The 25,983-nt window shown below is 39.1% G+C and overlaps 1 protein-coding gene across 3 annotated transcripts in view; it reads right to left on the bottom strand.

Moving 5' to 3' along the window:
* Positions 1 to 25,983, bottom strand: part of Cfap95 (cilia and flagella associated protein 95) — a 94,710-nt gene that overhangs the window by 37,368 nt on the left and 31,359 nt on the right. For all 3 annotated transcript variants that reach the window (XM_020179474.2, XM_074052012.1, XM_074052013.1), the window contains 2 exons: positions 15,439 to 15,557; positions 14,499 to 14,567 (listed from right to left, as the gene is read on the bottom strand). In XM_020179474.2, the coding sequence (XP_020035063.1) occupies positions 14,499 to 14,567; positions 15,439 to 15,557 (188 nt within the window). The remainder of the gene's footprint in view (positions 1 to 14,498; positions 14,568 to 15,438; positions 15,558 to 25,983) is intronic.

The following is a 25,983-nucleotide window of genomic DNA, read 5'->3' as shown; positions in this document are numbered from 1 at the left end:
AAAAAGAAGATACCATAAATGAAGTTATAAGAAAAGTCAAAGACTGGAAGAATATTTTTATTAGAAATGTAACCAAAATAGAATTAGTATGCAGAATAAACTTTTAAAACTATTATAAATCAATGAGACAAAAATCCCAACTGGAAAATGGACAAAAGTTATAAACAGTCAATTCACAGAAGACACCAGAATGTCTGATGAATATTTGAAAATAAATTCAGTCATTAATCCAGTAATTAGTGAAATGCAAAGTAAAATAACAATGAAATACTATTTCCCATGCATTAGATTGGTAATTTAAAATCCTCATAATGTTTATGAAGATATTAATTAGAGAATGAGTACATTCATACTCTATCGGTAGCAATGCCTTGTGGAACTGAAGGTGCAGACCACATATCTACTTAGCCAGCAGTACTATCTACCTAAGGAAGAGGTACCCTGGATCTGGCACCAGTCAGACTAATTGGCAGCCAACAATGACATTAAGTCATTATCTGGAACTACCAGGAGCAAACCTATGCCACGCTACTCCCATCCCTATCCAGTGCCACATGGCACAGGTTCACAAATGGTCAGGGATCTCCGTTGGAATTTCCCCTTCTTAATAGAATGTAAGGGGAAAGGATCAGTTACTCTTTCTGTGACAGGAATCCTAGGAATGTAATTACCCCACCATATGGAAGAAGTTGATTCTCACAGCCTGCAATTGGAGTCAAAAGGAAGAGAATCCTGGAGATTTTTCAGCTGTGATTGCATTCAACCCTAAAGCAGACTGGGCCATAGACTTTTCCATAATTCCGTAAGGTACTCTAGTACTCTTAATAAATTCCCTTTTTGCACAAGATGATTTTAATTGTGCTTCTGCCACCCGCAACTGAAAAAGTTCCCTTACAATGAGACAATCAGAGAGTAAGGCCATTAATCATTATAATCATGTATGCAATTCCTCTCGCCCTAACTCCAAACACTGCACAACACCCTGATTATAGTCTGGCTTCCCATATGTTTCTTTGCAGAGAGAGAATGCTTTTATTAGGCTGATATGGCTGTTGAGTGTGCTGGAAAATTTTATTTCTCATTATAAATTAACGAATTAGAATTCTGGCTTTTTTTGTGAGTTTAATGAGCATAAGTCAATCTCCATGAGTCAGATAAATTCTGAAGCACAGATAAAATGGTCTTTCTGGAAATGTAAAACTGAAGAGCAGATGCTGGTAAATTCACCAGGAGGCTTGGAAGTCAGACAGCTGGCTTTCACTCAGCCCCACCCACGATTTGCCACAAGTGCCCTCTTCAATCCTTAACAGAGACAGTTATGAGACAGTTTTCAGGGAGAGAACAACTAGAGGTGTTTTGTAAGATGGACGTGTGATATTGAAGTTATTGTTAGAGCTGTGGTATTAGTTAAATATCTACACCTGCACTAACACCAGTGGGAGCATGTGAATTGGTGACAAGATGTTGTACCCAAACCCGCAGAGTTACAGATTACTAGGCTTGGGAGAACCTTAAAGGTCAACTGCTTCCCTTCTGTTTTTGTCTAGGGTGGGAGAGGTGGGCAGAAAATTTCTTATCCAGCTTCCTAGCAGCCAGAACAAGGGTCTGTTACATATACTCACCAAGTCACATGGTCCCAACACAGTCTCTGAAGCTGAGTGACTCAGAGAAGCAGGGAATTTATCCCATCACTGGCAGCAGAAGAGCATCGATTATTAAGATGAGTCTAGCCACGGGGGGGTTAGAAAGTTTATGACCACTCTGGGAAATTCTGTCTATTCTTAACAGCAACTGTCATTTTTTTTAAAAAGTCTTATATTAAATGGATAGGGATGTGCCCATCATTTCCTCCTACGGAATGAAGTCACACAGATGGACTCTAATAGCTCTTCCACAACCACCTAATGCCAGGCCTGTTTTTTTAGAAATCACCTTCTAAGAAGCTAGTGGGGAAAAGATGGAGGGGAAAGATGAATTAGAGGACAATTTGAGTCTGCTGTTAGCACCTCCCATCAAGACCAGAGAGCTATGACCCAAAAATTCTAGCTCCCACTTTGTCCCTAAGCAGCCATGAAGCCTTGAGAAAGTCACACTTTTCCCATTTGTATCTGTCCCATACATATTTATAGAATAGATGAACGGATTAATTAACTAATGAGGAATCAGATTCCTTGATTACTTCTGTGCTTTGATTTCCTCCTCTATACAATTATGAACAGCCCCACCCAAATGACCTTGTAAGATTGCTAGGAAGAATGGCACAGAGGGTAATGCATGTGAAAGTACTTTGGAGGATTTTGGAGCAGCATGTACATTCAAGCAGGAAACACGGTCTGCCATCTAATGGACCGGGCAAGTTAAAAACCCAGCTCTGGTGCTTCCTAGGTAAGGAAGTTTTGAAAGTTACTTTGCCTTTATGTCCCCCTTTTTTAATGAGGATAGCTGTGGTATCTGTCTTAAACAATGAGAACTAAATGAAATAGGGCCATAGCTCAGGATCAGATACATGTAAGTGCTCATGAACCAGAGAACAGAAAACAATACTAAAATGGTGTTAACTAAACAGTGGAAGGTCATAGTTCTCTTTGCTTTTAAAAGAAATTATGCAAACTGTCAGTGGAGAATGGATTAAAAGGGTCAATAGTAGAGGCAGAGGAACCACTTCTGATACTTTATGTCAGCAGCTGGGACTGAATCAGTGATCTTACACTCCAGTCTCTAATATTCACTTCCCCTCTGACACTTTCTCTTCCTCCCGATCATTGGCTCTACCTCATTAAATCATCCTCTTCCAGTTGCCTAATTCAGAAGTCTAGGAACTAACCTGAAGTCTTTTTTGCCCATACAACTAATCATTCAGCAAGGAAATGCCAATTCTTAATGCATCTAAATCTGTACTCTTCTCTCCCTCCACAATGTCAGGCCCTCATGTCATGTCTTGCTTTGAGAAGTTCGAGTCTCCTGACTGCAGTCTCGTTCACCTGTCAACTTCTTCTGTGCTTTCTTAACACAAATCTCACTTCCATCCCATGCCTAAAAACCTTTCATGTCACCTGCATGATCAAATCCAAAATCCTTTAACATAATATGGCTTTTAAGCCCTGCTTGCTTGGATCTAACATCTCTCTCCAACTTTCGCTGTGATCACTACAGACTTATCCCCTGTTAGAAATAAAGTCAGTGGTGATCCATTCTCAAGGCAAGGCATTTAACCCTAGCTGCTTGCATGCATATCAGTTTGTGGATGTTGGGGGAGGGACAACTGAGAAGGGAACTTAAATTGGGAGGGCTAAATCACTATGAAATGAGAAAATAGGTAAAAACTGTACACATGCCAGAAGGCACACATCACAGGAAGACCTTCCCACCACAAAGGGAGGCAGATACCACTTCAAGCTCACTTCTAGAATCTGACCAATCCCAAGAGAGGCATATTTTAAACAATCCAATAGGAAACCTAGACAACTGGGAAAAGAACGCACACCTCATAGTACTCAAGCAATGAGCAACGGATGGTGTGTATTTATTATTTCCCTGTCTCACATACTAGATAAATGTGCTAGTCTCTTTAACTTTTCATAGGACATAGTAGGCACTCATTAAATGTCTCTGTTCAAAGAATTGATTCATTTATGTGGGAAAAATATAATTTCTTCAAGCCTAATAATTTTTAGAAACCATTGGAAAGAACAATGTGAGGCTTGTGTGTTAAACTATGTAAACACCAAGATATAGAATAGGATTAAATATGTACATCAGCAAAGATTTCTGTAATTCTGGAAAGTTCTCTGTAGCTCAAAGATGCATGGTGTAGTACTACCCACTGGGACCAACTGAAGAGTTTATGTAGTCATAAATAATGCAATCAATTTTTATGACGACTACACAAACTTTCAGTATTATAAAGAGTAACACTAGTAAGACTATCTCATTATTAATGTACATGAGATGAAAGAAAATGTAGGGCTTAAATATACATTCCATAATCATGACATTTTCAAAAACTTTACCTCTTACTCTGGCTTTTTGTTATTGCTGATCATTTTTGTTTTGTTTTTTTGTTTTTGTTTTTGGGAAGTACTGGGGTTTGAACTCCAGAGCCTTGTACTTGCTAAGCAAGTGCTCTACCACTTGAGTTATTCCACCAACCCCTTTTTTAAAGTCATAATTTTAAAAGATTTATCAATAAAAGAGAGAAAAAATATTTAAATAGCAGCAGCCAGGAGTAGATCTGACCTCCTGGGGCAGGGGAGGGAGGGGAAAGTTGGTGGCAAGTCAGTTCCACTAGCCTCAGACCACAGTCCTCCTATACCTCCCACTTAGCTGGGATTAGGCAAGTGCCATCATGCTTGGCTTGTTCATTAGATAAGGCCTCACTAACTTTTTGCCTGGGCTGGCCCCTAACTGTAATCCTCTTGATTAGCTAAGATTATAGGTGTGCACCATGTCTGGCTGTTGTTGCTGTTTCAAATAAAAATTGCACATATTTATGGGATAGGATGTGATGTTTGATACACATAGATATAGTGAACTGACCACTACAGACAAGCTCATTAAAATACTGATCTCTCCACAGTTACCTTTTATTTTTTGTGGTAAGAATACTTAAGATCTACTCTCTTAGTAAATTTCAAGTATACAACAGGGTATTGTTAACTATAGTCTCTAACTGTACATTAGATTTCTAGAGCTAATTCATTCTCTGTGGCTGAAAAATTTTGTACTTTGGTCCATATTGCCCCGTTCTCTATTCTCCAGACCCTAGCAACCACCATTCCACTGTCTGCTTCTGTGAATTTGACTTTTTAGATTCTACATATAAATGAGATCCTGCAGTATTTTTCTTTCTGTTTCTACATTTCACTTAGTATGATGTTCTCCAGCTTGATCCATGCTGTCGCAATTAGTAAGATTTCCTCCTCTAAGGCTGAATAATATTCTACTGTGTATGTCTACCACAATTTCTTTATCCCTTCACCCATTGATGGATACCTTGGTTATTGTGAATAACGGTGCAATAAAGATGGGTGTACACATATCTCTACAAGTCACTGATTTCACTTCCTTTGACTATACCCAGAAATAGGACTACTGGATCATATGACAGTTGCATTTGTAGGTTTTTGAGGAACTTCCATACTGTTCATCATAACAGTTTCACCATTTTACATTCCTACCAAGTGTACAAGTTCCCATTTCTCCACATGATCACCAACACTTGTTATCTTGCTATCCTAACAGGTAAGCAGTGATATCTCATTATGCTTTTGATTCTTATTTCCCTGCTAATTAATGCTGCTAACCACCTTTTCAGAATATCTATTGGCCATTTGTGTATCTTCTTTAGAAAAATGTCCATTTAAATTCTTTGCCCATTTTAAACCAGGTATAAGCTATATGGGTTCATTACATATTTTGGATATTAATCCCTTTGTAGATATATGGTTTGAAAATATTTTCTCACAACCCATGGGTTGTCTTTTCATTTTGTAGATTTTTTTCTTCACTGTACAGAAGCTTTTTTGTTTGATATTAAACCACTTGCTTATTTTTGCTTTTGTTGCTTACATTTTTGTTTCCTGTCCAAAAAGTTATTGTCAAGACCAAAGTCAAGGAGCTTTGTCCCTGTTTTTCCTAGGAGTTTTATAGTTTCAGGACTTACTTTTAAGTGTTTAATCCATCTTGAGTTGATTATTGTATCACATTGTTTTATTGGATCACAAGTCCCAAACATTTGTACTGTTTGCATCTCTGATAGATTAGCAATAATGAAAACTATACCTATAAGTCAAATATTGGAAGAAGTAGCCATATAAACATGTATTCAGATATATGAGGGTTGTTTCAATTGCATATTGCTGTTTCTTAAAAGGTAGTAGCTTAAAATAACTATTTTATCATCTCTGATTATTGTGTGGATGACTGGGCTCAGCTGGATGGTTTTTCTGTTCTATGTGATGTTGTACAGTGCTATTATTGAGGGACTGAATGAGCCATAATATCCAAGACAGCTCACTCGCATGGTTGCAGCCCTTTTGTCTGCTGTGTGAGAGCTCAGCTGTAACTGCCAAATACAGGTCCTTTTTCCTTCTCCATGTCACCTCTCCGTGTGTCTTGGGATTTTCACAGCCTATCGGCTGGAGTCCAAGAATCAGAAACTAGATACCACCAATTTTCTTAAGGTCTATACTTAAAAGTCCCAGAGCCTCCCTTCTGCCACATCCCATCACAACCAGTCACAAGGTCAGTCCTGGTGCAGAGGTCAAATAACTTCTGCCTTTTGATGGGAACAGCAGCATGCAGGTGCACAGATGAAGGGAAGTTGGGCCACCTGTAGAGACTTACAACCATAACAGGTAAATTAGATATGCCTAGCTTCATAATTCTTGAGGGCCTCATTGAGCACTTCTGAAACCCCAAAGAAACATGACTTGGTAGGTATAACTTAAATAGCTATAATAATAAAATGAAAGCTAATAAAGACTATTGGAGGAATGGCTCAAGTGATAGAGCACCTGCCTAGCAAGTACCCAAGCACGAAGCCTAGAGTTCAAACCCCAATACCACCAAAAAAAAAATCTAATAAAAACTGATAAAGAACAAATGATGGTGTGAGTCAGCCATCAGTCCATTGTCATGCCAAAACTTTAGATCTAATGGGCACTACGTCATGTGCTTTGACAGGAATTTTCTTACCAAATTAACTGAATTACAGGCAATGATAGAAATAGATATGGTTACCAGCCATTAAAACAATTCTGTACTAAGGCTAAAACCAAACGATCAGGACCTGAGTTATAACGTTACCCATATAATAACGTATGGAAAATTACTCCTCCTTCCCAGCCATTTGGCTTCCACATATATCAGTTAAGGATGGAGTCCCCATATGCAGGAGTAATGCAAGGAGAAATAATGTGTAGGATGACTCTGAGATCATTTCAGCAAATTTACCAGCTAGAAAACCAATATCACTCAGCTCCAGCCTAGCCACCCCTTTCAGGGAGCCCAGGTTGGTGATAGGACCCCTGCCTTACAGGAGAAAAGTGAAAAGCCAGGATCTGGGCACATCTGAGTGACCAGTAGCCCAGGTTATTTAAAAGATGGGAAACTTGATTCCAGAAATTTCAAAAAGGTTAAAGAACTTTTTTTTTAACTATATTTTCCTTATGAGCTGGAAGCTAGAGATTGTTGATTTTATGTGTTAACTGGATACTCAGACGGCTAGCAAAACATTTCTGGATATGTCTTCAAGGTGTCTCTAAGAGATTAGCTTTGATTCAGTAGACTGACCACTGAGGATTCCCCTTTCCCCTACCAATGTGAGCATCCAATCCACTGAGGGCCCAAACAGAACAAAAATGAAGAGGAAGGACATGTTTTCATTCTCTTCTTGAGCTGGAACATCCATTTCCTCCTGCTCTAGTTCTCAGGCCTTTGAATTCTAAGGCTTAAACCAGTAGCATCCCCTGAAGTTTTCATGCCTACACACCTGGACTAAGAGTCCCACTGTCAGCCTCTACCTGAATTACACCAGTGGCTTTACTAATTTTATAGCTTTTAGACAGTAGGTGGGGGCATTTCTCAGTCTCCATAATCATATGAACTGATTTCCATAATAAAATCTCCTCCTATGTACTCAATGCTACAGTGCTTGGGGTCTGCCTGACTAGCTGCAGCAGTTACTACCTCCATATCTGCAAAAGAAAATGATAGCAGTGAATCATGTCAGAATTATCCTAGTTGGCCTATCGTTCAGAAAGAAAGCACAGAAGAGTGTGTAGGGTCAAGAGCTTTGGTGTCACGGTGTCTATTCAATCTTGCTGCAGAGTGTGAACTGGTCACTTGACTTCTGTGTGCATCTGTTTTACTCCCTGTGGGATGCAGAAGAAGAACAAACTTAGTTCTTGTAGGGAATAATGAGTTAGCGTAAGTGAAACACACACCAAGCTCCATATGTAAGTCTTTGCTTTTATTACCATTACTCTTACAGTTATAAGTTATAGACACTCAGCTCAAACTTGAATAAGAAAAGAAAAGCCAGATCACATAAACAGAATGTCTCTTTCTATATCTCTGTTTAACTCAGTTGACAGATACTTTCCATGAACTAGACGTACTCTGAGCCTGCAACTGGGAGCAGGAAGGGCTTTGTCTCCAAAACTCCAATTACTATCCTGGCATGGGGTTGATGGGCCCAACACCTGGGCTTGTGGGGAGGTGGGAATGGGGAACAGAATCATCCCCTGCATCATATGGCCTGGCTGAATTACACTGGGTGAAGATGGTGATTTGCCCCACAAAATCAATGCTGGCAGAAAAAAAGCAATAGGTCTTAGATAAATGGGACCTCATAAAGCTAAAAAGCTTCTGTTCATCAAAAGAAATGGTCTCTAAACTGAAGAGAACACCCACAGAGTGGGAGAAAATATTTGCCAACTATACATCAGACAAAGGACTGATAACCAGAATATATAGGGAACTTAAAAAACTAAATTCTCCCAAAACTAATGAACCAATAAAGAAATGGGCAAGTGAACTAAACAGAACTTTCTCAAAAGAAGAAATTCAAATGGCCAAAAAACACAAAAAAATGCTCACCATCTCTAGCAATAAAGGAAATGCAAATTAAAACCACACTAAGATTCCACCTCACCCCTGTTAGAATAGCCAACATCAGCAACACCACCAACAACAGGTGTTGGCGAGGATGCGGGGAAAAAGGAACCCTCTTACACTGTTGGTGGGAATGTAGACTAGTACAACCACTCTGGAAAAAAATTTGGAGGCTACTTAAAAAGCTGGACATCGATCTGCCATTTGATCCAGCAATACCACTCTTGGGGATATACCCTAAAGACTGTGACACAGGTTACTCCAGAGGCACCTGCACACCCATGTTTATTGCGGCACTATTCACAATAGCCAAGTTATGGAAACAGCCAAGATGCCCCACCACTGACGAATGGATTAAGAAAATGTGGTATCTATACACAATGGAATTTTATGCAGCCATGAAGAAGAACAAAATGTTATCATTCACTGATAAATGGATGGAATTGGAGAACATCATTCTGAGTGAGGTTAGCTTGGCCCAAAAGACCAAAAATTGTATGTTCTCCCTCATATGTGGACATTAGATCAAGGGCAAACACAACAAGGGGATTGGACTTTGAGCACATGATAAAAGTGAGAGCACACAAGGAAGGGGTGAGGATAGGTAAGACACCTAAAAAACTAGCTAGCATTTGTTGCCCTTAACGCAGAGAAACTAAAGCAGATACCTTAAAGCAACTGAGGCCAATAGGAAAAGGGGAACAAGAACTAGAGAAAAGGTTAGATCAAAAAGAATTAACCTAGAAGGTAACACCCACGCACAGGAAATCAATGTGAGTCAATGCCCTGTATAGCTATCCTTATCTCTCAACCAGCAAAAACCCTTGTCCCTTCCTGTTATTGCTTATACTCTCTCTACAACAAAATTAGAAATAAGGGCAAAATAGTTTCTGCTGGGTATTGAGGGGGGGAGAGGGAGGGGGTGGAGTGGGTGGTAAGGGAGGGGGTGGGGGCAGGGGGGAGAAATGACCCAAGCCTTGTATGCACATATGAATAATAAAAGTTTTTTAAAAAAAATAAAGGAATAAGATGCAGACTCAAGAATGGTATTCAGGTTTGTTTCACTCCGTTCCACAGCCTTTCCAACACACCATACTCTTCAAATTTTCTTTGTTGTTATCCCCCTCCTGATCATCCTCATAGGACAATTTTTGAAATTTTATTTTTCCTTCTGGAAATATGTTCAACAACTGAGTAGTATTTTACCAAGAGGCAGGTCGCCACACAAATGCCTAAGTAGAAAAGAGAACAATTGCTGTGTACTATACTTTGAGAAAGAAAAGAAAAAATGAAAACAAAAACCCTCATACAATTCATATGCTGTCTCTTTCCTCTGACGTGTGTGAAAGACTTTATAGATGCTAAATGTCCCAGTGAGAGGAATAAATTGAAAGGATTTAAACTCTAGCCTGAGCTCAAACAGTTACTGTGAAGTGACCACTCCACACACATGGAGAAGTGGTTCCTGCCAACAATGAACACTTAACTGCCTGAACTACTTTTTGGCCTCATTTAACTTGCCCATTTATGTGACCATAGATGACTTTCTCCTTAGAGCCATAAAATTTTAACACAGGGAAGGACTTTACAGATCATTTGGTTCAATCCCCTCATTTTCCAGTTGGAAACAACTAGGGCCCAGAGAGGGTTATTAACCAGCACAAGGTCACCTGGTAGGTTTAGTGCAGGCTCAGAAGTAGATCCCTTCCTATTTTCCCATCCTGTGTTCTTTCTGGAAAACCTCATGATGTACAAAAGCTACCAGAGATCCAATACACTATGAATTTCTTTCTTCTCATACCATGAGGATCATGTACGTGTTTGAATGAATTCTGGAAGCAAGACACATATGTGGTAGAATTTTAACAAATATATATTACCACCAGGAAGCAATGAAATCTGGTAAAAATGACAAAATGCAGTAGTTAGGGCTCACCTTGTGTGAAGTCTACCTTGTGTTCTTTTCTATGTTCCAATGGATGCTCAGTACTCTTGGACTCCCCTCACACTTATTCTAGCTCCTGTGGACTTGCTTCTCACACAAAAAATACTCTGGCAGAGTATTTGCAATTATTTTCCTATGAAGAAAAACTGACTTCTCCTGTGGACCCTTATCTGAGGATGATACAAGGTTACAGGTTTGTATTTAAATGAAGTCTTCTGGGAAATAAGACCTTCACATAAAACTGTATTTGTTACTACATCTCCCTTTCAATATGGGATATACTTGGCATAGTTTTTATTTTGTTTGTTCTATTGTTTTAATTTTAAGCAGTTTGTTGAAGGGTCACAGTCACGATCCAGATATTTTTACATAGAAAACCTTACTTCTCAAAACCCTTAATTCTCAAAACCCTTACTTCTCAAAGCTCTTACTTCTCAAAACCCTTACTTCTCAAAATGACTTAGCTATCTAGGTTTATGGACAAATCATGAAATGATTTTGTATTAGATGAAATGATTTTATATTCAGGAAGCTCCTGAAAATTAATGAGTTAGTTCCTCATGCCTTATAAAAAGTATTTTCAAATTTAAATTAAATTTATTTGAGGTGCTTAAAAATCAGATAGGAGGGCAAAAAGAAATGTAAATTATCATACTCCCTCTGCTGGTATTCTCATCATCCTTTCTTATGTGCCTTAAAGGAAATGTGCCTCCCATTACTTTTTTATAACTTTGCTGTCACTACCCATGGAATAAAAGTAATGTATGCTCCAGACTCCCTACACACACACACACCTGTGTCAATTAGACATTTTAAAAAATGTACTTTCAGCCTCCTTAACTCTCAGCAGTCCCATCACTGGCCAATGTTAACTCCTTGGAAACTCATTGTCGGGAATGTGACCAATTCTCAGGGGAAACAATAGCTAAAGTTCTAGATGAGCTCAATCCATCCTCAAAGTCTATAAATGTCATGTTTAAAGTTTAAGTCTTTGAAATCACTTTTCGTCTCTACTTAACTGTTCCCTATGTCATAATTTTTCCCCATTTATTTTAGTCTGTGGCATATGAGGAAGAAGTTATTCACAGAGCCCTTTTCTCTAGTTAAAGTAGGAGTGGCAAGTCTATCAGTATTAAATATTGTAGTTGTTTTGATTTTTGATGAGTTTCACTGAGATGTTTGCTACCAATCACAGAGGAAAAGTATGGTGTCTTCATACTGGTGCAAAGTGAAGCAAAAGTCACAGTTAGGAGCAAAAGAAACAGAAAGTCACATGCCATTACAACATAATGGATATCATCTAAAAATTAAGATGAGTGCATTGGACTAATGCCTCCTTAATAACAAAGCTATACATTTATATTCTGGTTTTTTTCTGTAAGAGGTAACCTGAAGTTCAAATTTACATTATGATTATAGCCTTTCTCTTACAAGTCAAAGCACATATTTTGGTCCATTGAGCAAACTCATTCTTATTCATTGCCTTCTAAGGTTGACATTTAACTTCCACAGCTGTACATTGGGAAGAAGCTAAAGAATATTTAATATTCAAGAGAGCAGTTTCTAAGACACCACAGCATTCATATGAAACGCCCTATAATTAGTGTATATTAACTGAAAGAAAAAAATCACAGATAGAGGACAGTTGAAGGTGCTCATAGATTTATTTCCTTGCTAATACTCATGAATCAAATAATACAAATAGGAATTCTAGCATCCCATACCATTAGAGGTTTATTTTTCTAAAAGATAATATCTTCTAATGCATTTACCAAAATAGAATTGAGACAATGTTTGGATCTACAGACCTTGAATTCCTAAATCAAATAGGATAGGAATCAGACATACCCTCTTCCATTGTGATTTGGTGTTCAACATCAGAAACAATCTATTCATTGAAGGTATAACTCTGGTGCACCTGCAGTAGTTCAGGCTCTCTACATCAGGAGTAGAGCTGTGACACTCTTGCCCTTTAGAGCATTGATTTAATGAGAAAGAGAATAAGTACACACAAAAAAATAAATAGTGTTGGGACACCTACAAAGAGGGACCTAACCAAGTCATGTGAGTGAGTGTGACAGTAGATATGGTAAAGTCCTCTGGAGGAGTGGCCTATTAAAAATGAGACTGGATGACTTCAGAGTCAACATGCCTATCAAAACATGCTTCCCCAAAAGCTCCACTAAAACCATATTAAGGAGTCTTTTTAAAAATTAAAAACCTACAAGAAAAGGAGAACAGAAGAAGGAACAAGAAGAACAAACTGGAAGCTGAAGAAAAGATGAGACATAGTCTCTGAGTTAACAGAAGACCAAATTCTGAGTCAGCAAACAATTGTGGGAGAGCTGTTCAGTAAGCCATAAGAGCTCCAGAGATCCCTTCCCCACCACTGCCCACTGCAGAGCAACTGCCTCTTCCCACCTCCAGCAAGAGGCTAGAATGCTGGGAAGGATAAAGGAAAAGAAAGTCCTTGTTCAACAATACAGTGCAGTGTGACTCAACACAATGAAGAGTTTATACTAATACCCCAAGACAATCTCCCTTCACTCCAAGGACACAGGAACCAGGTTTTTGCCATTCAGATAGGAGACTGGAAAGCCTCCTCTGGGATTCTGACCAGCCCAAGAGGAAAAAGTGAAATTCTGACACTAGAACTGCTTTGAAAACAATGAGCAAGATAGAGTTCTCTAGCCATGCACCAAGTCAACAAACTCACTCACAAGTTCCCAGCATCAGCTCCGATCAGGAACGGAAAACCAAGGATTGATTACCAGACCCTGGAGGAAATACCTCTACCATGGAAGACAGATGCCACACAAATGAAAAACATACAGAAAGAAAAAGGCATTTTGAAGAACACAGAGACTAAGTATAAGGAAAAAAATTAACTATCATTATCATCCCCACATGTATAAAAAAAAGATACTGTGGTCATGACAACCAAAAAGGATCCCTTAAAGACAAAAAATTCAGAAAACAAAAAGAGAATTCACAGTAGGAAAAGACAAGAAAGTAGATATTAAAGATAAAAAAAAAAGAGAGAAAAGACAAGATAATTAGAGAATCATGGCTCAACATCTAAATAAAGATTTTTCAAAATAGAACAGAGAAAACAAAATAAAGAAGTAAATGAAGTAAATCAAGAAGATGCTTCTGAACTTAGTCTTATTATAGACTGAAAGTATAAAGCAGAGCACTTATTGAATAATTTTTGGTTACATCCTAATTGCTGTACACATATCAACTTGTAATCTTTGTGACAATCTTATAATGCACAATCCAATGGTTAGAATTTTGTTATATTTCCACATGAAAATATACAGCTTGTCTCCTTTAGAAAGATGAGTGCATAAGAGTTCATGCTGTCCCCCAAAGAAATTTATTTCTTCTATCAGTTAATGTATTAGGGTCTCAACACCATTCTTTTTTGTGTGTGTTGTTGTTCACAGTATGCTTTAGAAAGTTGTTCCAAACACTGAATTAGCAAACATTGAACCATTGCTCTTAGAGAAAATGCAGGATTAGGTTCCTACAAGACTCTGGGATTTTGTTGTTCATTTGTTTTTGAAAAAGAGTCTCACTATGTAGCCCAGGCTGATCTTGAACTCATGATCTGTCCCCCAAATGCTGGGATTACAGACATGTGCCATCATGCCTTGCTACAAGTATTTATCTGGAGGTTACCAAAAATATATAGAGGGTAGGAGAATTCACAAATACAAAGTACATAAATATAAGGATTAACTGTTTTAGTATTACTGTTAATATTATTTTATTTTGCCTCTTGATGGACAAAAATCTTTTGTTAAAGTCTAAGATGTCATGTAAAGGGCATTTTGTTGACCTTGGCATACCCCTCATATCTTCTTCCCTGCAAACAAACCTCTTAAATCAATAAACGTTTTGTACAAACTGCAGCAGTTTAAGAACAACTTACATTTTTCCCCAATCTGGTGGATGTCTTGTAAAGATAGCCCCAAAGCCTGTAGCAGGTGATCCAGTGTCCCTGTAAACAAGATAGCAACATTCAGAAAACATGTCTGACTGTCATATGTAAGCTTTCAAACTGTACAACACTCATTGGTGGCTGAAGTTTTATGACTATTTTAAAAAGGTTTTTATGTTTGAAATGTTTCTATACTTTGTGTAATAAAATGTACCAACAAGTAAGAAGAAATTTTAGCATTTATCATTACCTTGACTGCATTTTGCAATAATTACACTATATGACAAAGTCCATGACATGCATTTCCATGAGAGGTACTGTGGTAGGTTGCAAAACAAATATGGTGACAAAGAAACAGCTCCCACCCTCAAAGGAATAATCTCTCTCTCTCTCTCTCTCTCTCTCTCTCAATGCATATACAGGAACTAGAATGCAAGTCCAACCATTACATAGGGCATAAAATGCTCAGATGTCAAGGATACCAGAGGAATTACTTCTGATTAATGTCAGCTTACCTAATTCTTACTAAAATATTTTAGGCACAGTACGTACTTTATTTCATTTAAACTCAGGATGATCCTATGAGGTGAACACTTTAATAATTCCCATTTTATAGGTGTGCAAACAAGATTGCAGACACCAAACACTAGTAAATTGTGGAAGTGCTGTTCAAACCTAAATAGTCAGAACCTGTATCAGAAAAATGTATAAAGAGGAAATGAGATCTTAGCTGGACTCAGAATAAGTAGAATTTTGATTGGTGAATGATTGAAGGAAAAGGAAATCCTGTCAGAGAGAACAGGGTGAACAGAGAGCATGGATACATGAGATGAAAGTGCTGGATGTGTGGCTGAGGCCACTGTATTTCCTGCTAATGCAATCCTTTCCTACATGTGTGTGCTCTGTAGACAAAAGGAGGCACTAAGGATACCTTTTAAAAATTCCAGAGCACATTGTTTCCTCATTCAATAAGGCCTTGCTCTTTTTTTCAGCCATTTCTCTTTTTAAAAAATATTGTGACAGCTGCTCGTGTGTTTCTGATATCCAAACCTGGAAAAATAGAAGCCACATACAAGAAAAATAAGTTAATCATCACCATGGTCAGTTTATAAAATATATTCCTATTTAAATATGTTCTGATCTTAATTGTTGACTCTAGTTGATGTGGAAAAAAATGTGTTATCTTATAGCCTTCAACTGTTTGATCACAAATATCCAAAAATAGCAGTTTCTTACTGTGTGTTGTTGGAAAATAAAAATCAAATTAGTTGTTTCTATAACATGGAAAGTGCTTCATTCAACTACTTAATTTACCTATTTTCTACTTCCTTCTTTACCCTTTCCAAGGTTGGTATTGTTTTAAATTTTCTAAGTAAGAAAATGTTTTTAGCAATGGCTCTGTAACTCAAACGGGACTTCAAATTTCATTGTCGTCATTGTCATCATCGTGATCTACTCTGAATTGTGAAGGATAATTTGGTGAATTACCAAGCAATCATTACTATAAGGGATATTGTGAAATTATAAGATGCATTCATTTCAACAGCAGAAGCACCGTGGATAGCATCTAGGGAGTCATGGGAAAAAAAGTTCTTGGGAACAAAAAGTTCTAAGTACTAGAAAGCTGTGGGTGACAAGCTTGTTAGAAATAAAGTCAATATTGGTCCATTTTCAAGGCACTTAACCCTAGCAGCTTACTTATGTATCAGTTTATAGATGTTGGGGGAGGGACAACGGATACAGAACTTAAACTGGGTAGCGTAAATCACCTTAGGGTAAGGGGATGGGTTACATGCCAGAAAGCACACATCACATGGAGATCTTCCCACCACAAAGGCAGAAGCTGCCTCTAAAATTTGACCAATCCCAAGAGGCATATTTTAAATAACCCAATAGGAATTAGGCAAGGCCCCTGAAAAAAAAATGTACATCCCATAGTACTCAGGGACAATGGGGGAGGGACTTGCACACTAGGCAATATAATGCTTATTGTAACAGCTTCTGGTGTCTCTGCTCTTCAGGCACCCATCCTTATGGAGAATGCCATTAAAGTCTCACTTCCACGTGTCTGCACTCCATGTGTCTCTGAGTCCATTCTTTGAGTTTGGACAGGTGAGCGTATTTCTCACAGGCTAAGATTAAATATTTGCACCATAAAGAACAAAATTCGAGAAAATCATGAGTTTGAAGGTTCAGAGCAAAGGACCAGAACTCACCACCAGGAAAAACCATTATTTTCCTGAACTTGAAGACTGGGTTTCCCAAGATAGCTAATAAAACCCCAGAACACATTGTTCCAATAGATTTTTTTGTTTTGTTTTTATTTTTGTTTTTCTTTTTTGTTTTGTGTTACTGGAGTTTGAACTCAGGACCTACACCTTGGGCCACTCCACCAGCCTGCTTTTTCTGATGGGTTTTTTTCAAGATAGGGTCTTGTGAACTATTTGCCTGGGCTGGCTTCGAACTGCAATCCTCCTGATCTCTGCCTCCTAAGTAGCTAGGATTACAGGCGTGAGCCACCAGCCCCTTTGTTTCAAAATGATTGAAACCACTCTTTGGAAACATGGAGTGTTCAACTGCAAGAGTATCATAGGTATAGTTAAAGAGCTTTGATCCACATTGGGTCAACAATGAGGCTCTTCTATAACTACTAGTCATGGTTCCCTGGTCTATACCACATCTCTCTAGGTTCTTGGGCTTATGTGACCACTGATATCTAAGACCTCCACCTCCTGAGTTATCCCCAGCTTCCCAGACCAATTTCTTAGTTCTGACCCATTAGCTTAACTACTCTTCTCCTTAGATATCCTGACTCACAAGCCAATGATAAGGGGACGCTGCATTGGGCCTTACATATTTTAACAAAAAAGAAAATTCTTTTTGGGAAAAAATAAGTATCTGTCATTTTGTTTGAAGGTATAATTCTAAAAAATTAACCTTAAGCAAGCTCTTATCATTTTCACCAGTAAAATACTGCAACACATTTACTAACTCTTTGAAAATTACATGAAGCAAAGAAGTATGAAATATATGAGTAAAAAGAAACAGGTACAGCAGCATTAGTGGATCTTAAGTTTATTGAGAACTTATTCTGTGTTGGACACTGTATTAAGTACTTTGCATGCATTATTTCATTAAATACTCAAAGGGGCTCTGTTGTGTATCAATTTTGGTCTCAGAGGCAAAAGAAAATGAAATGAGGAACTGAGGAGAATGTAATGAAGTATCTATTTATAAAAGTATGGCAAGCATTTAAAAAAATCAACAAATGTTTGAGGATAATAATAGTGTAGCCATAGGGTAGACCAGTTACTGAAACCCAGAAGCACCTACAGCTATAAAGATAAAGCCACTTGATAGCTGTGGCTTTTAGAACATACACACAATTATCACCAAACCATGACCCTATAGGGAAGAAACCACAGGAATAAATGTCCAGCTCATACCCTTCCCACATCTGATCACTTCCCATGGACCAATCCCAGTAGGAAACCACAGGGCAAAGGAACTCATGAGTGTAATCCATAAAGGTCAGCCTTCTTGGCATTTGGTTGAGAAGGGCAGAAAATAGATTTGGAGAGGTGAAAGATGAGCCCTTAAGTACTCCATTAAGTGTTCCATTTCAGGGACGGGAAAACTAAGACCAAAAGGGTTTAAGAAATAGCAAGGTAAACCAGCTAAAAAGTAGAATTTCTATGATTCAAAACTCATCCAGACTTACTCACTCACTCATTCATCCATCCATCCATATCTGTCAAGTTCCAAACATCATACTAGGTTCTAAGGTGCTGCAGTTTGAATATAGCTTAATTGCATCTCCCAAAAGTTCATATGATTGAAGGACTTGTTCCCATGGTAGTGGCACTAAGAAGTGTTGTGGAACCCTAAAGGGTGGGGCTTAGTGGAAGGTTTTCAGGCCATTAGGGGTATATGAGGTAGTTCTCTGGGACCCTTTGATAATTCTCAAGAGACGTTATTATAAAAGGAGCACCTGGTCTCACCCAGCTCTCTCTGCTTCCTACCTCACCATGTAATCCTCCCCAACATGCACTGGCACCATCCACCATGAAGTCTGCCAGACCCTGCACTATGCTATTTGGAGTTTCAACATTCAAAACCGTGAACTAAATAAACTTTTTTTTTAATTTATAAATTTGGGTGCCTTGGGTATTTTGTTGTTATGTCAAAAAGCTGACTAATACATAGGGCTAGAGTAGTAAACAAACCCCGGAAGCTACAGAGACAACAGCTTAGTGAATCATAATAAATTGTGGTAATAACAGTGGCACATGTCCAGTCACCATTCTAAATGACTTCACATTAAGTGCTCAAGACACTACTATTCTCGCTTAACAGGAGGAAGTAAAGATAGGGAAAGTTTAAAGATTCTCAAAGTTACAATGATGAAGTGATGGAGCCAAGAATCAAAGCAAATGGTCTGACTCCAGAGCCTACTCATAACCTCTGTGCTCCCTTATATCAAACAGAGGCAAACGTTATCTCACAATATTAGGCCTTCTTTCTGCATCAGTAATAAAGTTTCCACATTTTAGCTAGACATACAAGGTTGCAGGCTACATTTTCCAGCCTCCTTTATACTTAGACACAACTGGTGACATGGGAAAGTAATTTATACAACTTCCAGGAAAATCTTTCTTTTCTTTTCCCTTCCTTCCCTTCCTTCCTTCCTTCCTTCTTTCCTTTCTCTCTCTCCTCCTCTCTCTCTCTCTCTCTCTCTCTCTCTCTCTCTCTCTCTCTCTTTCTCTCTTTCTCTCTCTCTCTCTTTTTCTTTTTGTAGTAGTAGGGTTTGAACTCAGGCACATACTCTACTACTAGAGTCATGCTCCTAGCTCATTTTTTTGCTTTATTTATTTTTCATATAGTATGTAACATTTTTGCCTGCAGATGGCCTCAGATCACAATCCTCCTATTTCCACCTCCCACATAGCTGTGACCACAGATACACACCACCATGCTTGGCTTGTTGGTTGAGGTGGGTTCTCAATAACTTTTTGCCTGGACTGGCCTTGAACCATGATCCTCACAATCTTTGCCTCCCTAATAGCTGGGATTACAGATGTGCACCACCATTGCTGGCCAAAGTCTCTCTTTGCTTTGCTTCTTCTTGATGTATAGAATATGAGCATAATGACAGGTTTCTAGCAGTCATTTTGGGTCCCATCCAAAGGACAGCAGAGCAGAATGTTGGAAGTTGTTGGTCTCTTGTGACAATCTGTGGAACTTTCAGTACTAGTCCTGACCTGTTATACCCCCACTTTTATATGAGAAAATAAAACCTTATGTGAACAGCCGCTAATGATTTCTGGTTTCTGGTGCATGTAGGCAAACTTAATCCTACACCATTGTAATCTAAAAAATCACTTTGGTGTAGAAATGTTCATAACCTGACATAAGCATGGGTAATTCGTAAAAGTACTTCCATATATTTCAAAGTCTTTTGGGATGTATACATATCACAATCTGGAGACTGGCAACTTGGGATGTGAGATACTTAAATTAACACAGCACAAACTCACAGGATAATCACTAAAACAATTCTATTTAATTTGCATAATAAAATTTAACTTGAGTCAAATGGTAATATGAAAGATACCGAATGTGCACAGAAAGCTCATTTCATAATAGCATTCTTATTCCCTGTTTCCTTGAGTATCAATTTTTAAGTCTCAATTTTGAAACTTCCAGAACGAACTCCCCCATGTTTTGCATTTAAGAAAACCAATAGACATATGGGGAGGTTACTTATGACTTCCCCTCATATTAGAACTTTGAGTGTAGCCAGTCACTTTCTGATGAGTATGACTTAACCCTGGCAGAATTGTGACAAGGTTCATTTTGAACCTAGGGCCCCTGTAGAGCTTCTGGAAAGGGCACTCTGACCGGTATTAAAGGAAGGACAGATATTTCACAAGTCAAGCCCCAGGCTGCTTCTTTTGTCAAACCCATGTGAGACCCTCAGTCCGTCAAGTTCTCCAGCCTCCAAGGAGCACTTCAAGTCACTGGGTAGGATCCTTCATATCCTTGAGACCCTAACTCTTTTTTTCTTGTTTTCTGAGAACTGGGGTTTGAACTCAAGACCTCCCACTTGTTAGCTAGGTGCTCTTACTGCTTGATCCACTCCACCAGCCCTTTTTGGTGATGGGTTTTTTTGAGATAGTGTTTCCAGAACTATTTGCCTGGGGCTGGCCTCAAACCAGATCCTCCTGATCTTTGCCTCCCAAGTAGCTAGGATGACAGATGTGAGCCACCAGTGCCCAGCTGGAGGCCCTAACTCTTTAGCTTTGTAGCTAAGGGAATGCACTTCTCACTCCTACCCTTTCAGAGAAAGCACATTCTGCCTTCTGTCTTCAGATGATTCCTCTACAGTCTAAATACTTTGACCAGGTCTTTTCGATTTCAACATTTGTTTATTCGCTGGCTTGTTTGTTTTAGATTTTCAAAGTGAATAAGAGGCCAAGAAGTACAAAGCTAGTTACTATCCAAGTGTTTTCCATGTTCTACATGATTGGTTTGGTACCTTACTTTGGAATAAAGTTGAAGACATTAGTTAAACCTTACATCTTCAGTCAGAGACACGGAAGAATATTATTTTACCCTGTCAAATAGAATTTCTTCTATCAAAGATAGCATTTTTGCATGATTGCCCCCCAAAAAAACAGCCACCACCACCATCATCATCATCAAACAGGTAATAACCAAGACTTCATTAAAAGTCTTTATCTTTAAAAATCATCAAAAAAAATCGTTCTCATTTCTCAGCATAGTGATGCTTTTAGAAAGCTTGGCTCTGTATTCACATGTAGGTTAACTCAGTAGTAAGATATATATATTGTAAAGGACCTCAGAGAGGTTCCCCAAGATATAACCATCATTATTTTGAATAAATGGGACTCATAGGATGTAATCAGAAAAGTAATTTAATTTTTCCCCACTACCTGTTTGAGAAAGCTTTTATCAGATGGTTATTTTCCTGTCCCTAAAAGAAATAAATCTTTGACAATTTTCCTATGTTTTTCTGATCACTCACGGACTAAAAAAAAAAATCTTGCTACAGTGTTGGTTAAATAATTAACAGTAGTCAAACAGTCATAAAAGGACCTTCTTAGTTGTCAACTTGTCTTAGGGAAAATCAGCCAGTTTCATGCCATCCCTTACCTCCACTTCCCTTTGCAGACTTCCCTGCCTCGAGTAAAGCTTTAGCCTTAAATGAAATTCATCATTTTGAGGAGATATTTTAATTATTGAAATGTGACCAATAGACTATTTATTATCCTAGAGTGACCATAAAAATTATGGTACCTACCCAAGATTTTATGCAAGCATAAAGAAATAGCTAATTCCACAAAGCAATATAAATAAGCAGTGAGGGCAAAGAATATGATATGTGTGTGTGCAAGCACTCCACCGGCCCATGATTATACCATTAAGTTCCATTTATTCACTATAACTGTTATACCTGCTTGAATAAACTAATCTACATGAAAAAGTTAAATCTAGTTTCTGCATGATTATTGATATAGAAATGGAGCAGCATGTATCCTGCTTTCATTCCTGTCCCAAATCCCTGGAAATGCAGAGAAGATATTTGCTAGAATAAATAAATCCATAGATACAGCAAAAAAACAAGAAAAGTACACTTGAATGTACACAGAATTCCTAAAACAGGAAAGGCAGATGCAATTTGTGCTGATACTGAAAAAGACGATCCACAGTAGCAAGAGAGGATGCTCAAACAAGTGGTATCAACTCCAAATTCAGAGACTATGGTGACCACTCTCTCAAATGTCCTTTTACAATGACATTTAAAATTATTACATCTGTAAAAATTTGGTCCACATGCTCCTTTCAGGTACATAGACATGAATGCCATACACATCTGTAAAATTATGCTGGTCAAATTACTATTCTACTATGTCAAAGAAAAATGGGTTGAGCCAATTAAGTAAATTATAATCTAATTTCTCAGATCTGGCATAATTAGAGCCTTTTACATCTCATTGTGCGTCATTAATTTTGGAATGTTATTTTTTACTTACTAAAACAGCTCATAGGTAGGCCTTTTGAACTGTGCTTTTTAAATTTTTATTTTATTTTAATTGACTAATATTACTTGTTTATATTTATGGGATATAATGTGATGTTTCAGTGCATGTACACATTGTGCAATAATCAAATCAGGATAATTAACATATCCATCACCTCAAATGTTTATCATTTCTTTGTAGTAAGGTCAATTAAAATCTTTTAGCTGTTTTGAAACAGACATTATTACTACAAACTAGATCCATGGTGCTGTGCAATAGAACATTCCTCCTATCTAACTGACTATCTGTTCCTTGACCAAATTCTCTCATATCCTTGTCTACTCCTTGCCCCCTCAATCCCTATAACCACATCCTGCTCTCTTCTTCAAAGAGTTCAACTTTTTTAGATTCCACATATAAGTAAATTCTAAAGAAGGGGTAGACCACTTCTTTAGAGGTGGTCTTTCTTTAGACTCTCAGTGGCTCCCCCTTCAATATCAGCCTCACATACTAGGAGGGTTACATGAGTGTGAGGTCCTAATATACAAGGGCAGTTTTTGAATTCTGTTTCTTACCTGAACATAATGCCTACCAATATAATAGGTATTCATGCCCCAGAACTTTTTATGATTCTGTCTTGAGAATCTTAGTGAAGTAAGTAAAATACCCAGTTCCACATAAGAGTCAAAGCTTTAAACTTTAAAGTTGAAGAATCTTATTCCTCCACCTTGGGTTTGCTTTGGCCTTGCTTACTATAACGGACAGAGTGCTCAGCTGGATTCTTCTCAATCGTCCCTTTTGAAATTCTTCACTACTTTATTTTTCTTTGTCTCCTTAGAGGCTGATGCCAAGGGTGTGAGGCTATGAAGAAGGAGAGAGAGGTAAAGGCAAGAAAGACAACACAATCTTGTTCTGGCTTGCCGTAGGCATATCTGTGTTTGGCCCTTTCTGACATTGATGGATATTTGAAGCTGACCTCTTGGGATGTGCTGGTATACTTCGGAATCCTCTTTGGGAAGATCAATGGCTGATCTTATGATATAAGATACCTCTGGCTAGATATAAATGCTTTGCTTCAAACCATGGATATCCAAATGGTCTTCCTCCCATCCTACATGACAGCAGGCTCTGAAATAGTCCATGTCTTTCTCTTCCTCATGGCTCACACCTGATCCACAGGAGCCACATGTGAGCCTAAGTACATCCATCCTTGCTCTACCTATGGCAGACATGTACCTCTCGCTCCCTCTTTCAGTTATGCTTGTTCAGTGAGATCACCAGGGCCTTATATCTGTACCATCACCAAACAAACAAGGACCTTTGCAGATGAGACATAGAGCACAACCTTTCCAAAACTCTCTTTAGCTTCTTGCATTTCAATCCTCTATATAATGTATGTGAGAGGGGCATGTATTTGAGGTTCTTGCACAAGAAACCTAATGCTTCACTTTGGCTTGTGCAACCACTTTTGTGTTCTTGGCCTTTTGGAACCTTTGCCAAAATGTGGATAAAGAAAATCTCATTTTAAATACTCTTACAAATAAATGACAGTCATGTTAGCCCCTGCTGCAGAATTTTAAGTATGAGACCTTCAATCATCTAAACAGAAATGCTAGTGGACATAAGAAGCTGCCACTCAGCAATGGTCTTGCAAAAATCTAGAAATGCTAAGGCAGCATTCAGGAGAGGAAACAGATGGGAAAGAGCTAGCCAGCACACATGTGGACATAACTCGTAACCAGGACAAAAGTTGTAGCTAACATGCAAGAGCCCGAAGTCCCAACATAGTAAGACATATACTATACCCAAACTAGACCAAAAGACAATCAGCATGAAGTGTTGAAGGGGTAAAAGCCACTGGACTAGTTGTGAGCAGTGTTGCTCTTCCAGAGGCAGTTTGGACAAGTATTTAAGATCTTAGATTTTAGTTCCAGAATTTAATACACATCCTAGCTGTTTCACCTTGAGCAAGATTGGTCTCACTTTCTTCATGTACACAATGAAGAGTTGTCCAGAGGATGAAATGAGGAGATTTTAATGTAACTGTCTTATGAAATGGTTCCTGCTGTGTTAACAGGATGCAATCATGAAACTTGATTTTAACCAAGCTTCCCTTTCCGTTCCTTTTGTTCCACGAGTGCTGTTGGTTCTCTCCTTTTGCTTGTTGGAAATAGAGGCCAATCTCACAGCTTTTCTGGGCCCACAAATTTCTAGGAGGATCTCATTCTACTTACAAAAGTTCCTAGTCCAGTGATATGATCAGAAATTCTAACTCTATTACATGTATCTTTCCCCTTTTCCCACTCAGTCCTGTGCTGCTGTGGGTCTGGGAGCCTCCAGTACTGAGGTGCTGCTGTTGCTTCATTGCTGCTTCCCTCTGCTGCCTCTCTTCTACCAATGGATGCCTTCCACATCTGGCTGATGGGGAGAGATCAGGTGAAAGGGTACAGTGCTAAGTAATCCTTAATTTCTTGGCCTGCTACCCCTGGGCTGGGAGGACATTCAAAATTGAATCCTTCTCTGTTAGGCACTTTTGTGATTATTTTCAGGGACTATCATACTGAGGATCCCCAACTGCAGCTTGCTGGCTAAAAAGAATGTAACAGGAGCTCCTTTGAAATTGCCTTTGTTTCCCTGGGAGGAGAACCCAGTCTTTGTCCTGATGGACTCCATTTTGCTTCTCTGGCCTGTTCTCTCTTCCAGTCCTTCTGGCTTATCTCAAATTCCAGGAACAGAGGGAGATCCAAGATGGCCACAGAGACACAGCCGCAGACCTCCTGAGCTGACCCAGAGATCCTGCGGAGAAGCTGGAGACACACCTGACTGAGGTAAAGCTCCAGGGACAGCCAAAACCATGGCACTCTAAAGACTTAGATCATGGAAGGCTTCACCACACCACAATCTAATAAAAGAACAGCCACCTGTCAAATCCCCGTCCTGTAGGTCTGCAGAGCTACTGCTCCTTTCTGCCAGGCTCTCCACCCCTCAGGCTGCGCCAGGCCACAGCTCTATTCTAGACCCACACATGGCTGGATACCTGTCCTCAGCTATGCCAGCCTCCAACCCCAGATCCACACTATGCTGAAATATCTGCCCCTTGACTGTGCCACTGGACCCACGACCAGCAGGATCCCTGCCACCAGTCTGCGCCAGACCCCAGCCTGGAGCTGATCCCACAGCTTGCCAGGATACCCGTCCCTCCCCCCAGCCCACTGCCCTTCAGGCCTTGCTGAGCCACCTGTGGGATGACCAGAACTCACCCCTCCCACCAGGTCCTGCCTGGCTCCAGCTCCATGTGGAACAACTGGAGCCCTGCCTTTCTGGGACAGGCACCATCCTGGTGCAAGACAGCCACACCCACCAGCCTGCTAGGAACCCTGCTCCCTGTGCAGAGTTGGCTCCAGTTCTACAGGCTTCCCAGATAACCGCTC

Source organism: Castor canadensis, chromosome 13 (genome assembly GCF_047511655.1).
Source record: "Castor canadensis chromosome 13, mCasCan1.hap1v2, whole genome shotgun sequence".
In the NCBI taxonomy this organism is placed as follows: Eukaryota; Metazoa; Chordata; class Mammalia; order Rodentia; family Castoridae; genus Castor; species Castor canadensis.
The sequence above is the reverse complement of the archived record's forward strand: the minus strand, read 5'-3'. Positions and strand labels throughout refer to the sequence as shown.